The 16,651-nt window shown below is 43.0% G+C and overlaps 1 protein-coding gene across 2 annotated transcripts in view; it reads left to right on the forward strand.

The window, feature by feature from the left end:
• The window catches only part of MAN2B2 (mannosidase alpha class 2B member 2), a 143,338-nt gene that overhangs the window by 80,293 nt on the left and 46,394 nt on the right, over positions 1-16,651 (forward strand). For both annotated transcript variants that reach the window (XM_029591516.1, XM_029591527.1), the window contains exons 10-13: positions 604-737; positions 4,416-4,681; positions 11,146-11,337; positions 16,271-16,523. In XM_029591516.1, the coding sequence (XP_029447376.1) occupies positions 604-737; positions 4,416-4,681; positions 11,146-11,337; positions 16,271-16,523 (845 nt within the window). The remainder of the gene's footprint in view (positions 1-603; positions 738-4,415; positions 4,682-11,145; positions 11,338-16,270; positions 16,524-16,651) is intronic.

A 16,651-nucleotide genomic window follows, 5' to 3' on the forward strand; every position in this document is an offset into this window, starting at 1 on the left:
GTGTCTTAAGGCCTGGTGTAATATTTTCAGAGACTTATTGTACTTTAAAAGTGTGATCTTACATAAAATGCACACATTTACTTGTATTTAGTTTTAAACATATTGTATGGCTCTCATGGAATTACATTTTAAAATATGTGGCGTTTATGGCTCTCTCAGCCAAAAAGGTTCCTGACCCCTGCGATAGAGGCTTATCGCACGCAATACGGCCATATCGCGTGTGATAAGCCTCTGATAAATGACCCCCTTAGAGGGTACGTTTTCAAAGTCATTTTGTGGTTAAAACAGTGCTTTACCTAAGGAGATGGCCAGGTAGGTTTACCTGCAGTGAGGAGAGGTGATCTCAGGAGCGGGGTTAGGGACAGATTTGCGTTTATGTGCGCATGTTTTGCATTTTCAAAAATATGTGTGTAAATTTTCCTTACAATATCTGTATACAAATTAACAGGTGGGATAATTTTTCAAAGGGAAAATATGCGTGCACTTCCCCATTGAAAATTGATGAGATGTATGTGCATATTTGATTTAAAAAGTATGCGAACTATTACAAAACTAACCCCTAAATTAACATTTTTACCAATTTGTATTGTATTTTTTTTTAAGATTCTAGTAGTATTGAGCAGTCTGTGATTGTGTACAACCCTCTTGCCTGGAACATCACCACCGTTATTACGGTTTCTGTGAGCTTTTCAGCAGTGAACGTGTATGATGAAATGGGACATCCAGTACCTGCACAGGTATTTCCAAGGCATTTTGTGAACTTTTTTTTGGGGGGGGGATTCTTGGTGGTGATGGCGGGTTCTCAGTGGCTTTCGGAGCAAAATTTGATTTGAAATAATTTCCCATACAGAGTTCTGATCAATAATATCATTTGTGCTGTATGTTTGGTACAAGTTGCATAATTTTCCATTTGATCCACCATTCACTAAAGCAAGTGGACAGTTACGTAACTCCTTTCCAGCCACTCCTCTGCCCCATTCTGTAAGAAGAAGCAGCTGTAGAAAATAAAGGAAAATTATGGAAAATTACCACCACAGATGAAATTTACTTTAAAATGTAAAAAGCTCTCATGTTCCTTACACACAGAGGTAAGGAATACTCTCAGATTCAGGAATTTCTTTGGCACGATAATGTGTAAATGTGTGGGCAAAGTAATAGATAAACTGGTTAAAAATTAAAAAGGAAAAATGTGTAATACAATTACAAAGGACAATAACAGACAATTTCCAGGTTGTGATGCTGATCTGTATCATCTTTGGTCATATTTATGTTTCTGGCCTGGTGACAAGATACAATCTATATTGCTGCTATAGCTGCTGTTTCTCCGTTGACAAACAGACATGAATTAGCTATAATGCATAAGCAATCTCATCCAATGGTGCCAACTCAGATCCAGCTCTCAGAGCATGCACAGGAGTTACTACATGCATATACTGCCTCATGAGCCCCTCAGTCTTTTTTTGTCTGAGCTGATGCACATATGTATCCCAATGTCTTTTACATATTTTTTTTTATACTTGTTGAGTCACTATACTAGTGTCCCTATCTCCCCATAGCTTCTAACTTTTTTTGACAGTGCCTTAGCAGCCCCTCAAACAAAACTTTTGTGAAAAGATGATGTTGACAGAGAAGCTCAAAGCCCATCTCCAACAGAGGTTTCAGAAACCCAGGAAAAAATGGTTTACAGTGGGTTCCGGTAGAGCAAGACATGTGACAAAGAGACACGCACCTTCCCCAACTTTGCAGCATCCTGTGCATCAACCCCCACTCCCACAGAGATGTCAGTCATCCAGGAATCAAAAATCCAGGAACAATTGGATAAAAGTGGGCTCTGGCAGAATAAGGCCTGTGATGAACAGACGCTCACTCTCCCCACTGTTACCCCTAAAAAATGCTTTTTCTGCATTGGAGAATGAAGAAATCTCAGCAATAGCTTTTGAAGTGATTTCTAAAAAAGAAGTCACCCAATGCACCCAGAAGCCCTTCAACAGAATCAAATCTCATAAAAGAAAGCTGCTTCTGCTGGGAGACTCAATCATCAGAGGAATCAATTTGGGAGCACATTTTGATGGTGATACAACAGTTAAATGCCTTCCAGGATCCTCAGCTAGTAGAAATGCAAACCAGATAGTCCAAGTCATTGAAGAAGAAAGTAGGATCTTTGAAATCCATGTTATCATCCATCTGGGCATCAATGACCTCAATAGAAATGGTATCCATGAAGTACAAAAAGATTTCCAAAATCTAGGAAAGATGATAAGACACACTGCAAAGACTATTGCCTTTTCGGAAGTCTTACCTGTTCATGGAAAGGGAAATGAGAAGCTATGCCATATAGATAACTTAAGTTCCTGGTTCAAAACCTGGTGCACAGAAAGTGGTTTTGGATACATTGGAGGCTGGGGTCATGTATGGAGCATACGTACTGATTCCTGTGTAGAAACAGCCACATCCCAGAGTCTAGAAAAAGAAAAAATGGCTGTGGGAATACAGAACTTTATTTTACCAGTGCAAGAAAAATAGAAAAAGGTGACCAATAAATGCCTTAAAATTGACAGCCTTATTACTTAAAAGTCACCCTGACTCCACCAAGTAAGAATGTGGACTGCTGAGTAAATAGGCTGCACAAACCTGCTTGTCCAAAGTTACCCTATAATTCATATTTCAGACTTGCCCAATTCAATAAAGTAGTCCCTATCTCCAATTAAACTCCACCTGTTAACCCACCAGGCTAAATCTTATCCTTGCTACTCCTTCCTTCTCCACCATGTGATGGGGCTTCGCCAGTCACTAATAATATCCCTGTGATTTTTCTATCTAGGGGGCAGTAGGAGGAGTTTAGATATTTTTGATTCCTCCCATTGCTATAAACCCCCCTTTTTTTGGGGGGATAGGCTTGTTGGGGTACAAAGTCTTATGGAGCATGCCCAGTACTTCAGTGGGGTCAGGAGCTAAGGAGAAAGAAGGAAGCTAGAGATTCCTCCAGGACCTCAAAGCAAGCGTAACCCCTTTTTCAGGAATGGTAACTCCCTCAGGGCACACATCTAATTTATAACTTTTGGGGCTGCTTCAGCTAGCTGACGCCTTCCCAAGCTCAACTCCTGATCCCTGGGGGGGGGGGGATTTCTTTTTATGGGGGGAGACTCTCGTCTATGGCCCAGACCGTGGTGTGTGATCCTGTATGCGAGTTGATAGTTGTGGCATCCCCAGGAAGGAGATGTTGTGAAAGAACAAGCAGGACCTAGGTGCCAATGCAAATGCATGCTAATCAGCTGAATACTACCCTACACCATGAAAATGAAATAATGCGGCTCACCTCAAAAGCTGCAAGCTGTGTTATTTGACTTGAATTTAACTATAACTCAAGAGTTAGCTACAACTTCCCCCGAGAACATCAGGATGCTATGATGCATCCCAATGCTCCCAGCGCCATGTATTAAAGGGGCCAATGGCCCAGAATAACCTCCCCCCCCCCCTCCCAAAAGTGGGGGAAAAAAACCCCTCTGGGATTCTCCATAGACCTCCAGTCCTATCATCCCTGGAGACAGACGTAGTTTAAAAAAAAAAAAAATTATGGGTCCGCACCAGGCCCCGTTCACAACCGCTCCAGTACTTACATTTGAAGCCCTGGTGTTGTCATGGGAACCTAGAGCACCCCTAGGCTCCTGGCTGGGCAGTGGCCTTTACCCCTAACATGTGATAGGGGCAGCCAATGCAATTTTGAAAACTAGCCGTCACCAGGCCTGAAGTCTGGGAGTGCTATGGGCCCCACTGGACCACCAGGCTTCAAATGTAAGTGCTGAAGGGGTCCGGTGGGAGTCTGGCCTTTGGGGGGGGGGGGTTCTGAATTTTAATTTGAAGGGGAGGTGTTGGGGGTTGGGCTGGGGCGTGGGGTGTGGCTCAGACCTGTAAAAATGTCCTTATCTTTTTTTAATCTACTACATCTATATTCAGGGGCAGCCAGGGATGGGTAGGATGGGGATCTTTGCAGACCCCTGGGGTTTTTTATTTTTTCCCTCCTGGGCGGAGAGGGTTTATTCATGGAGCAGGTCCTTTTATCATGTGGCAGCCTCACAGCCCAAGTGCTGTTGTTGCGCAATTTTTTTGGGGGGGCCTTTTACCGCCGCAGTATTTTTCCCACCGGGAAAAAAATGCCCTGGGATTCAGAAAGTGACAGTGCTGATTACCACTGCTTTGTAAGTCCTGTGATATTTTCCCCTTCGGGGAATAAAAACTACAGCTAGATAAATGTGGTCCTTAGATTTGCTTACGTTATATGGTGAGTGGAGGGGAACGGGGCTCAAAGCTCCTGGTTTCACAGGTTTTTTTATTTCCTTTTACTCTCTGTGCTGAAGTGCCGTGCCTTTCAGTTTGGAACGTGATCCAGCTCTCTTCTCCTGTGCTTGCCTGTGCAGATCCAGAACTCGGCAGACTCCGACGCTGCTTACGATTTGCACATCCTTGTCGCCATCGGCGGCCTCAGCTCCAGAAGGTACACTATACGAGCAGCCGCTTTCCCTAACGGCATGGAGCCGGTTCTCCGCAGAAAACTGGTAAAGTTTGAGCGGCGATTAAAAAACAATACAGAGAGGCAGGGTGAGCGACTGCCGCCCCTGCAGAATGACTGCTACCAAGTGGTACTGGATGAGGGCAATTACCTGCTGCAAAGCATCACAGACAGGTGAGAGACCACCAGAAGCCCCCATGCGGGAGTACACTATCTGCCTTACAAATAGTCTTGGTTAATTTATTGATCACATCCTTCTGACTGTGTGTAGTATTCAGTAGTATTGTGTTAAAAACCAAACAAAAAAAAAAGCAACAATGTAATTGAGTAGAGATAACTGTATCGTATATAGCAATGATTGTATCCATATTTACCAGAGTTTTGAGATGCAGACTTTTTTTCTGGGGACCACAAAGGCCTCATTCTCAGGTAGTGTCAAGACATGAGTTGCCCTGAAAGTGTAGTCTGAGAGTATTCCTTAGCTAATAAAAAAATTATCACCCCCTTCCTAACTACTTTGTTGGTTTTTTCTTTTACCAAAGTTTTACCTAAGTTTTTATCCAGTGCTCTTTTTCTTTTGAAGCCAACATTCAGCCAGACTAGAGCTGTCCGATTATTTTTATCCAGATATTCAGCCCGAATAAGTCTGGGCTTAATATCCGGTCTAGTTAAACAGACAAAGTTAACTTTAGGCCTGTTATTTGACTGACCAGCACAGAATATGGTTTCTGACAAACACCATATCTATCACCTGTCTTCTGCAAAGGGAAAAGAGTAGCTTTTATGTCAAAAACAATATCCACGCAACTGAAATGCAAGGGATGGTGGGGTAGGGAAAAAGCATGAGGGGCTGTCCTAAAAAAAAAAAAAAAAAGAAAAGAGGATGGTCTTCCATTTACCTTGGTGTGGTCTACAGGCCCCCAACTCAAACCGAAGAACTAGACAGAGATCTGATCGAAGACATCCAAAAGGTGGGAAAGTAGGGAGAAGTATTGTTTGTTGGAGATTTTAATCTGTTGGATGTGGATTGGAGTATCCTGCAGCAGCATTTACAAAGAATTTACAAATTTATCAAAGAGAGATAGTGGATGCATTTCAAGAGACTCTGTTCAAACAAATGGTAGTGGAGCCCATGAGGGAGGGGTGTGATAATTGACCTGGTGCTCACTAATGGGGATAATGTCTCTCATTGTCCAGGTTGGTGCCTCCCTTAATTACTAGCAATCATTAGATGGTATGGTTTGATATCGTGAATAGAATACAGAGAAGTCACACATACTTCTCTGTTTTGAATTTCAAAAATACAGGAAGACCTGGAAGCCTGGGAGAAAATGAGTGAGGTAGGACAACAGCGAGCCAAATTAAAAGGAACTATCACAAAGGCAACAAATCTATATGTTGCAAAAGTAAGAAGAAAAAGAAACCAATTTGGTTCTCAAAGGAGGTGGCTGAAAAAAATAAAGGCAAAAAGAACAGCATTCAAGAAGTGTGAAGGATCTCAAAAAGAGGAAGGCAGGGAAGAATACTTGGTGAAAGTGCCAGAGATGAAGGAAAAAATCAGGAAAGCAAAAACGTCAAGTCGAAGAAAGGATTGCCAAAGAGGTTAAGCGAGGTGACAAAACATTTTTCAGATATATAAGAGAAGGAAGGAAGGCCCAAAGTGATATAGTAAAATTGAAAGGTGACAAGGAGTAATGTGTAGAGCAGTATGAAGAAGTGGCAGAAATATTAAACAAATATTTCAGTTCAGTGTTCACTAAAGAAAACACTAGAGAAGGATTGTTGTTTGTTGACAAGACCGTAGATAGGGATGGGAGAGTCAAAATCGTTTACCGTAGAGAATGGATGGGAAGAGCTAGAAAAACTGAAAGTGGACAAGGCCATGGGGCTGAATGAGGTATATCCCAGGATACTGAGGGAGCTCAGAGTTGTGCTGGCAGGTCCACTGAAAGACCAATACAGTGGCGTAGGCAAAGATGGGCCTGGGTGGGCCATGGCCAGCCCATCCAACCAGGGCTGTTTCACACTGGAAGAGGCCCGTTGTAGTAAAGCCATCACAGGTTACCATCCCTGCTATAAGCGAAGAAGAAGGCCTCAGAATCAAGGCCATCGCAGGATCCCATGCCCGTGACAGCGAAGAGGAGGGCCTTAGAAGAAGCAAGACTGTTGCGGGATCCCATCCCCGCAACAGCGAAGAAGAGGGCCGGAGCTGCAATACCATCGTGGGAGTCCATCCCTGCAGCAGCAGAAGTTGGAATTTGTGCCTAATGAAAAAGCCCTGTGTGAGTGTGGGTGAGAATGGGAGCTAGAATGTGTATATATGGGTGAGAATGGGAGCCTGTGTGCGTGTAGATTAGAATGGGAGCCTGAAGGGGTGAGAATGGAAGCTCAGTATGTGTCTGTGTGTGTGTGTGTATAAGAATGTAAACTTGGGGGAGTGAGAGCTTGTGTGTTTGTTTAGAGAATGTGAGCATGTGTGTGTGTGGGGGGGGGGGGGGGGAGAGCATATGAGAGTGAGAGCTTGTGTGTGTGTGTGAGGGAATCTGTGAGAGAAAGCATGAGCCTCTGTATGTGTGTATATGTGTGAAGGAGAAAGGGAAGAAGACAGCAGGAGAAAAGAGACCTTGAAAAGGAACTAGGAAATGACCAACAAGGGAAAAGTAGGGAAAAAAAAGACCAGGACCAACTGCTTAGAAAAATACAAAGATCAGACAACAAAGGTAAATAAATATATATATTTTGAGATTTTAGCAATTGGAATATGCCATCTTTGGGAATGTACATTTTTTATAATTTAGTATTTTGCTCTTTCTTCAGTATTTCATTGTTCAATGTCTAGTTTCTCAGGCTATTTCAGTTTTGTCTACATGTTTCTGTTTCTAATTTATAGCGGGTCTCTGTTTTGCCTGTGTGTGACTGAAGTGCAGTATTTCTGCTAGCGTGTAGTTTCTCTATAGTAGTCCAGCTCACTGTGAACCTGGAAGATGTAGAAGATGTAGTAGGCCAGATTGACAAACTAAAGAGTAGCAAATCACCTGGACCGGATGGTATGCATCCTAGGGTTCTGAAGGAACTCAAAAATGAGTTTTCTGATCTATTAGTTAAAATTTGTAACCTATCATTAAAATCATCCATTGTACCTGAAGACTGGAGGGTGGCCAATGTAACCCCAATATTTAAAAAAGGCTCCAGGGGCGATCCGGGTAATTATAGACCAGTGAGCCTGACTTCAGTGCCGGGAAAAATAGTGGAAACTATTCTCAAGATCAAAATTGTAGAGCATATAGAAAGACATGATTTAATGGGACACAGTCAACATGGATTTACCCAAGGGAAGTCTTGCCTAACAAATCTGCTTCATTTTTTTGAAGGGGTTAATAAACATGTGGATAAAGGTGAACCGGTAGATGTAGTGTATTTGAATTTTCAGAAGGCGTTTGACAAAGTCCCTCATGAGAGACTTCTACAAAAACTAAAAAGTCATGGGATAGGAGGCGATGTCCTTTCGTGGATTACAAACTGGTTAAAAGACAGGAAACAGAGAGTAGGATTAAATAGTCAATATTCTCAGTGGAAAAGGGTAAACAGTGGAGTACCTCAGGGATCTGTACTTGGTCCGGTGCTTTTCAATTTATATATAAATGATCTGGAAAGGAATACGACGAGTGAGGTTATCAAATTTGCGGATGATACAAAATTATTCAGAGTAGTTAAATCACAAGCAGACTGTGATACATTACAGGAGGACCTTGCAAGACTGGAAGATTGGGCATCCAAATGGCAGATGAAATTTAATGTGGACAAGTGCAAGGTGATGCACATAGGGAAAAATAACCCTTGCTGTAGTTACACGATGTTAGGTTCCGTGTTAGGAGCTACCACCCAGGAAAAAGATCTAGGCATCATAGTGGATAATACTTTAAAATCGTCGGCTCAGTGTGCTGCAGCAGTCAAAAAAGCAAATAGAATGTTAGGAATTATTAGGAAGGGAATGGTTAATAGAACGGAAAATGTCATAATGCCTCTGTATCGCTCCATGGTGAGACCGCACCTTGAATACTGTGTACAATTCTGGTCGCCGCATCTCAAAAAAGATATAGTTGCGATGGAGAAGGTACAGAGAAGGGCAACCAAAATGATAGGGATGGAACAGCTTCCCTATGAGGAAAGGCTGAAGAGGTTAGGGCTGTTCAGCTTGGAGAAGAGACGGCTGAGGGGGGATATGATAGAGGTCTTTAAGATCATGAGAGGTCTTGAACGAGTAGATGTGACTCGGTTATTTACACTTTCGAATAATAGAAGGACTAGGGGGCATTCCATGAAGTTAGCAAGTAACACATTTAAGACTAATTGGAGAAAATTCTTTTTCACTCAATGCACAATAAAGCTCTGGAATTTGTTGCCAGAGAAGGTAGTTAGTGCAGTTAGTGTAGCTGGGTTCAAAAAAGGTTTGGATAAGCTCTTGGAGGAGAAGTCCATTAATGGCTATTAATCAATTATAAGGGAATAGCCACTGCTATTAATTGCATCATTAGCATGGGTTCTTCTTAGTGTTTGGGTAATTGCCAGGTTCTTGTGGCCTGGTTTTGGCCTCTGTTGGAAACAGGATGCTGGGCTTGATGGACCCTTGGTCTGTCCCAGCATGGCAATTTCTTATGTTCTTATGTTCTGTTACTCCAGTAAGTGATGCATTAATGTTCTAGGGCCTGGTGCAGTATTTGCATTGCTGCTTTTTCATAAGGTTGCTGTTATTTAAATCCTGAGAGTCAGTGCTATGACTGACTCTCAGGATGGCAATGTTCTAGACATCTCTTTCTTTGCAGGAGTTTGTGTTACTTCACAGAATAGCAGTGGAGGGATATTTTTTGCTGAGGTGACACCAGAATTAGAATATTTGTTTCATGTTGGTTGTAATGTGAATTGTCCTAGCTCTGCTCTGCACCTGTTCTGATGATTAATGCTATTTTATTGTAGTTATGATATTTTCTGCAAAGAGAATTCATGAAAAAACATTAATTTTTGTTTTATTACATGATTGAATCTCTTTGGGTTTTGTTTTGGGGTTTGTTTGTTTTTTGCTCTTTTGCGTGATATGCTTGTGCATTTATAAACTGCAATACATATAAAATACATTAATACAGATTAATAAGAATATGCAGACATCAGTAAAAAATAACACAGGACTGCTTCTATGTCCAAGACTAAAGGAAAAGCATATTCAACCTGCATTATCTGATTGTAAATATTTCAACCGTTAACATAAGGCAGTTCCTATCCTTATCAGAGACATAGGGAGGGATAACCTGCACAGAGCAGCAGTTACTATCATCTGAAACTTGCTGGGAAGACTGGATGGTCCATTTGTCTTTTTCTGCATTTGTTACTATGTTACTGTGACTGGTCAAAGATAAATTGCGCCTTGGGAACACCCCCAGTGCTGCCTCTTTATCTGGGCAACATTCTGCCTGGACAGAATTTAGCTGCTTAGCCAGGGATGAGGGTTTGACCCCCATTGTGTTCAATAAAGAATAAAATAAAATAAGGATTTCCTGATATGTTTTCGTATGTGCAATATTTTTTTCAGGAACCATGAACAATTAAATGTGTGGGGAGAAGGCAGTCCAGAAATCAGCACGATGCTGTAATGTTAGAAGAGTGTTTTCCCGGTTAAAAAGGGAGGATTTCCCAACAGCTGTGAATAGGGGCCACTATGTAGTTCCCCTCTTAACTCAAACTGTAATCAATTATTTTCTTTACCTCATCTTGCTGATTTTTGGATTCTTGCTTTCTCTCTTTTAATTTCTCCACGAGTGTCCCTTTGCTTCAACAGTAATGCTTATGGGTGATGGCGCGTTGGATGAGTTGTACTAACTGGTTTTCCCCATTGTGTGTCCAAAGACAAATTGCTTAGTATGTATAGCTAATTTTGTTGGACCATGTGCATAAAATTTGTCAAGGAACATGTTGAGGCTCTGAGTGCTGTGATAACTGGATGTGACACATATGTTCCCTGACTAAATCTAGACATGTGGGGCTCTGTCAAGCCCCAAGTCAAGGATTTTGCAGGCTCTTAGCCTTGGGAATGTGCTCTGGTACCGCCATCTTGTGGAAGCTTGCGTGTACTGGTGACACCTGAGCGTTTGGTCACCATTCACCATGACCAGTGTGGGAGTGCAGATTAAGATGGACCTACTGGCTGGAAGGGCAGAAGCTGATTTCTCTTCTTCTACCAAAACTGGAAAATACAGGCTGGTCCTGTGACTGGATAGCAGCAGTTCTATGCCCTGGGTTTAATCTTTCGGTCAGCTCTTTTATTCCCCAGGTTGACTAGAGTTGCTATGAAGATATCATTCAAAGCTAATGGGGAGGAAGAGTCATGGTCATCACTCAAGGGTGATACCAGAGGGGAGGGAAGGGGGGGTTGGAAGAGAACAGCAAAAGGTAAAAACAAACAAAAATAGATAAAACAAAAAGACAAAAATACTTCGCAAAATAAGTTAAATAAGAACAAAATAATTTTCCTAGCTCCTCGACATTTATGGCTGGCATCAAAGTTTTCTAAATATTTTATCTCCAGAAATTAACATAAGTCATGCCCCCAACATAACTGTTTTACCTCTCCTGTTTTGGACTTCCAGAGAGAACAACCGAACTGTCCAAATCACCCAGGACTTTTTCGAATATCATGCCAATGGAGATATAAATAAGGGACCTATTTCGGATAACTACCTGTTCACTACAAACAAATCGGCTCTTCCAGCCACCGCGGCAGTTGAATTGCACATTATAGCTGGACCACTCCTGACTGAAATCAGGCAGTTTTTTTACAGGTACTGTAATGCAGTTTGACTGACTTTGTCACTACTGTGCAACCTAATTTTTCATCACTCCCTCCCATATAAAGTCTCTGGTAATAAGTAAACAGTGAACCTTGAAAGCATGGGACTGAACGATATTTTTTCATTGCTGAAAAGAATAGTGAGCCTGAATCAGTGAAAAATGTAGGCATATCGGTGCCTAAAGAGAAAGGAATGAGATCCAGCTAGCGTGCACATATTTCCAGAAATGAGTATGGAACAAAAGTGTGCAGGCGACTTGTTAGACTTGGGTAAATCTTGGGTAAGTTTCTCTGCATGGATGAATGTACGTTTTAGAAGTGGGAAACTCTTCCCTTTTGTATGAGTACAGCCGGTGAAAGCAGAGGTGTAGAATCTAGAGATGTATCCCACTTTTGAGGGCAATTTTCAAAGGAATTTCTGTGGGTAAAAAGCATTTTACCCACCCTACTTGTCCGTCTGAAAATTGCCCACCCTGTGTGCCAGTAAAAGTATGAAACATTGCTTTAAGTATCCCTGAATAAAAGGTGGAAACGCGTGCCTTAAGTTCTTATTTTTTATTTAACTCACCACAAGGATCCGTGATTCTCCAGCGCTATACCATTTCTACTTATGGTTAATCACCACTAGCGTATACCGCTCATCATCTCCACTTTCTATCGCCATACTCTAACCCGCATTTAGTGGAGGCATTTCCGGGACAGGATGAGATCAAAGGGCAAAGCTACATGCAACATATTTGCAGAAAAGGGAGGTACAAATCTCTGTAGGTACTTTTTACCTTAAACAGTTTTCAAAGCTAAAGCATGTATGCACTTTTCCTTTGAAAATTGGTGCAATGACCAAGGATAAAAAGTACCGACGGACTGTGCAGCAAAGTGGGCAGTTTGAAAATGGCACTCTTTATACAAGTGTCGGCCTTTCAGTTTGCAGAACGCATTTTCAAAATTGCCAAAAAAGAATAAAAATAATTAAGTAGCATATTTTGAAAATTGAAGAGACTGTGTGTGTGTGTGTGTGTGTGTGTGTGTATGTATATGTCACAAATCAGCCACTGGATTTATATTATCTCCCATATATATATCCAGTTTTACTCCATGCAAATAACAGTTTCTATATAACAAAACAGAATTTTCAATTAGTAATAGGTACTGTCAAAACATACTATATTAGTACAGATCCTGCAGCTACAAAATTAAATACAGCTGCTTAGCATGGTTCCTGTATCTGTTTCAGCAACAAACTCTCCTTTCCTTTTATCCAGGATCTATAATTAAATACAATCCTGTCTTTTGGAACCACTTGCTACATTTCCATCCGCAGTCCCTTCTTTATAAAATAAACCAGGACATGATCCCTCTTTTTATATAACCTTTGAGAACTGAATCCTCATCTTATGTTTGCCATCCTTTGTCTTTCTCAGCACAAAGGGCTCCTCTAGTTTCCCTGGATTCTTCCTCCTCTGCTGGTAGGTTGCCTCTGGTATCTTTACCTCCACTGACTCCACACCTGGGGGACAGATTTTCGAACCTATGCGCGGGCGTAGATTTGTGCGCGCAACCCGGCGCGCACAAATCTACGCCCGATTTTATAAATCTGGGGTCAGCGCACGCAAGGGGGCGCACACTTGTGCACCTTGCGTGCGCCGAGCCCTAGGGGAGCCCTGATGGCTTTCCCCGTTCCCTCTGAGGCCGCTCCGAAATCGGAGCGGCCTCAGAGGGAGCTTTCCTTTCGCCCCCCCCCCCCCCACCTTCCCCTCCCTTCCCCTATCTAACCTGCTCCCCAGCCCTACCTAAATCCTCCCCCTACCTTTATTATTTATGTTGCGCCTGCCTCCGGGCAGGCATAGGTTGCACGCGCCGGCCGAGTGGGTCTTTGGAGGCCTTTGGCCACGCCCCCCGCCCGCCCCTTTTTTCGAGCCCCGGGACATACGCACGTCCCCGAGCCTATGCAAAATAGGCTCGGCGCGTGCAGGAGGGGTTTAAAAGGGTTACGCGTGTATATTATGCGCGTAACCCTTTTAAAATCCGCCCCTTGGTGTTCTTTCCCAATGAGTTTTCTCCTCCCATACTCAGCTGTTCCTTTTATTACTGAGGCTGCTGAGAGGTTCAGGTGTTGATTGAAAGTCCTGCCCTCCCTTCTCTCAGGACCTCCTTCCCCAGAGTGCCTATATTCCCATTATCCACTAGTATTTCCTCTCCTCTCTGTAAGGAGGCTGGGAAATGTAGTCTTCTCTGTTGATTCTATATCTTGCTCTGGAGTTGAAAGGCCTAGGCCTTCCTTTTGGTTTGATACTCATGCCTTTATCTCCACTGTGTACACACTGTGTACACACACACACACACACATATTTTTATTTTATTTATTTATTTGCAGTTTTTATGTACCGACTATCAGGTCAATACAGTAAAGTGTGCTCCGTCGGAGCGCACTGTCAGCCTGCTCTGGACGCGTGTTTTCCCTTACCCCTTATTCAGTAAGGGGAGGAAAACACGCGGCCCACCCGCAGCACCTAATAGCGCCCTCAACATGCAAATGCATGTTGATGGCCCTATTAGGTATGCGCGCGGGATCCAGTAAGTAAAATGTGCAGCCAAGCCGCACATTTTACTCTAAGAAATTAGCGCCGACCCAAAGGTCGGCGCTAATTTCTTCCGGCACCAGGAAAGTGCACAGAAAAGCAGTAAAAACTGCTTTTCTGTGCACCCTCCGACTTAATATCATAGCGATATTAAGTCGGAGGTCCCCAAAAGTAAAAAAAAGTAAAAAAAAAAAAAAATTTGAATTCGGCCCGCGGCTGTCGGGCCGAAAACCGGACGCTCAATTTTGCCGGCGTCCGGTTTCCGAGCCCGTGGCTGTCAGCGGGCTCGAGAACCGGCGCCGGCAAAATTGAGCGTCGGCTGTCAAACCCGCTGACAGCCGCCGCTCCGGGCTAAAAGGAGGCGCTAGGGACGCGCTAGTGTCCCTAGCGCCTCCTTTTCCCCGTTTTTCCCGCGTCACCTCATTTAAATACTGAATCGCCCGCACCGGCGAAGGGCTGGTGCGCGCGCCGGGAGAGCGGGCGTTCGTCCGCTCTCCCGCGGTCTTACAGTATCGACCTGTATATTAGCAATGGGGAGTGAGTATATATATTTATCTAGTTTCCTATAGGGAGACTGACTTATAAAATCACTGTGTCTGTCTGTCTTTCCTATGGAACGACAGTTATTACCTAAATAACTTGCTGGGCAGACTGGATAGACCATTTGGGGTTTTTATCTGCTGTCATTTACTATGTTACTAACTTTTGGAGTGTTGATCTAATTTAATTCACATTTCTGTCACATTATGGTGCTGATGTGCCCTTAATGCACTGACACACAGAAATGCCATTTTCTCTTTCTCTTCTGTACAGAAACAGGACAGTTCAGTTGAAATCTCAGGGAGATCAGAGCATATTGTAATGTCATATTCATTTTTAAAGCTGTCCTGCCATGGTTGGTGCCTGTCTTTACCCAAAGACTGCATTTCCTGCCTAGTTTCGTGTAGGGAGAAAAGTCTCTAATGTTTAATGATGTGTGTATTACAAGCCTTGTCATAACCATGTACAAATTTAAATACCAAAAAGAAAAAAAGAAATTGAGGGGGTCAGTATTCAGGATGTAGTTGAACAAACCATGGGGCTGATGCAATACTGTTTAACTTGCAGTTGGTTCTGGGTTGTGTAGGCGCGTCCTAATTCCCTTATGTTATAAGTGGGTTAGCGCCTCCACAACGCGCATCCACTGCATCGGGAAACTAATAATTCTCATCACATCCAAATGCAAAACAAAAAAATGTGCGTCCAATACGCACATTCTTGCGCTCAGAAATGAATGCCTGCCCGGAACAGGCTTTAATTTCTGAACACCCCAAAAAGTTGGACAGAAAAGCAGAAAATACTGCTTTCCTGTACATCCTCTGACTTATCGTGGCGATATTAAGTCAGAGGAACGAAAGATTTAAAAAAAATTTTTTTTTTAAAGTGCCGGCAATCAGGTTCGGGAAATGGCTGCTCAGTTAACCAGCGTCCGTTTTCCGAACCCGTGACTGTGCGCAGATTAAGAAAATGGACGCCGATAAATTCAGCGTCTATTTTCTAAACTGGCGGACAGCCGACTGCTCATGGGCGCCAGTGGTCAAGGAGGCGCTACGGGCATGCAATCGACCCTAGCCTCTCCTTGACAGCACGACCCCTAATTAAAATATTGCATGGCGCCCTCAGGAGAGGTGCTTGGGGGCAAGTTAGGAAAGTGGGCGCTGAAGACCCAGCGCCTGCTTTCAATGCATTTTTTTTTTTTTTTTTTTGCATCGGCCCCCATAGGTTTAAAATTTCTGCCACTCTGAATGCCTCCAACTTACCTGGCTAACTGTTTAGCTAAATAAAAGTTAACTGGATAAGCTGGAGGCTTTTCTGGGCCAGAGTTAAATTAGACAGATAACTTATATGATTAAGTCTGGTCGTGCTGGAGAGCAGTCTTAAAATTAGCAGGATAACTATATTCAGCTCTATTCAGTGGAGTACATAATTGGCAGGGCTCCGCTGAATATGCATGACAGTTTCTCTGGCTAACTGTAACCAGCTAAATTGTCCCCTCACTGCGCTTCTGAACTTTGAACCATAATGTTCATGAAGAGTTCGCACATTCCCTTGTTTTTGAAACAGTTTATAAATGTGTCATTGCATGGTTCTGTACACAAGTTTTTAAGGATCCCTTGGAATGTACGTAGAAGCCAGATCTGCCACCTATGTTGGGAAGTTTTGAGTGCCAGCGAATCCTGTCACTTGCGTCGTTTGACTCCCTTGCCCACTGCAGTTCACCCATGCTGAACAGTAGTATCTGAGTTAATAAAATTTTGATTTTAATCATCATGTAACTGCACCAGGTCTCTGTTTTTCTTTTTATAGTAATCTAAGTTCAGAAGATTATATCTATGCCGTGTACTCAAGGATCTACAGAGTACCAGACGGCTATGACAAGACTTTACTGTGTCACCGCATGGAGCAAGAATACAGAGCTGGACCGCTGGAGCTCAACCGTGAGGCAGTCATGAGGACAAGCACAGATCTAATGACTAACAAGACAATTCATACTGACAACAATGGGTACCAAATGCAGAAGAGACTTTTCAAGACCTATGTCAATAACACTCTGGCTAGAGTAAGCATGACGACTGCGCACCACTTTTAAACGTGTAGCATTTAGGTCAGCCGGTGAAACCACTGCGCTTGTTACTCAGCTGGAAACTGCCTTGGGTGTCTGATTCTGCAGAGTGGCAGAGTTCAGAG

Source organism: Rhinatrema bivittatum, chromosome 1, assembly GCF_901001135.1.
Source record: "Rhinatrema bivittatum chromosome 1, aRhiBiv1.1, whole genome shotgun sequence".
NCBI classification, from domain to species: domain Eukaryota; kingdom Metazoa; phylum Chordata; class Amphibia; order Gymnophiona; family Rhinatrematidae; genus Rhinatrema; species Rhinatrema bivittatum.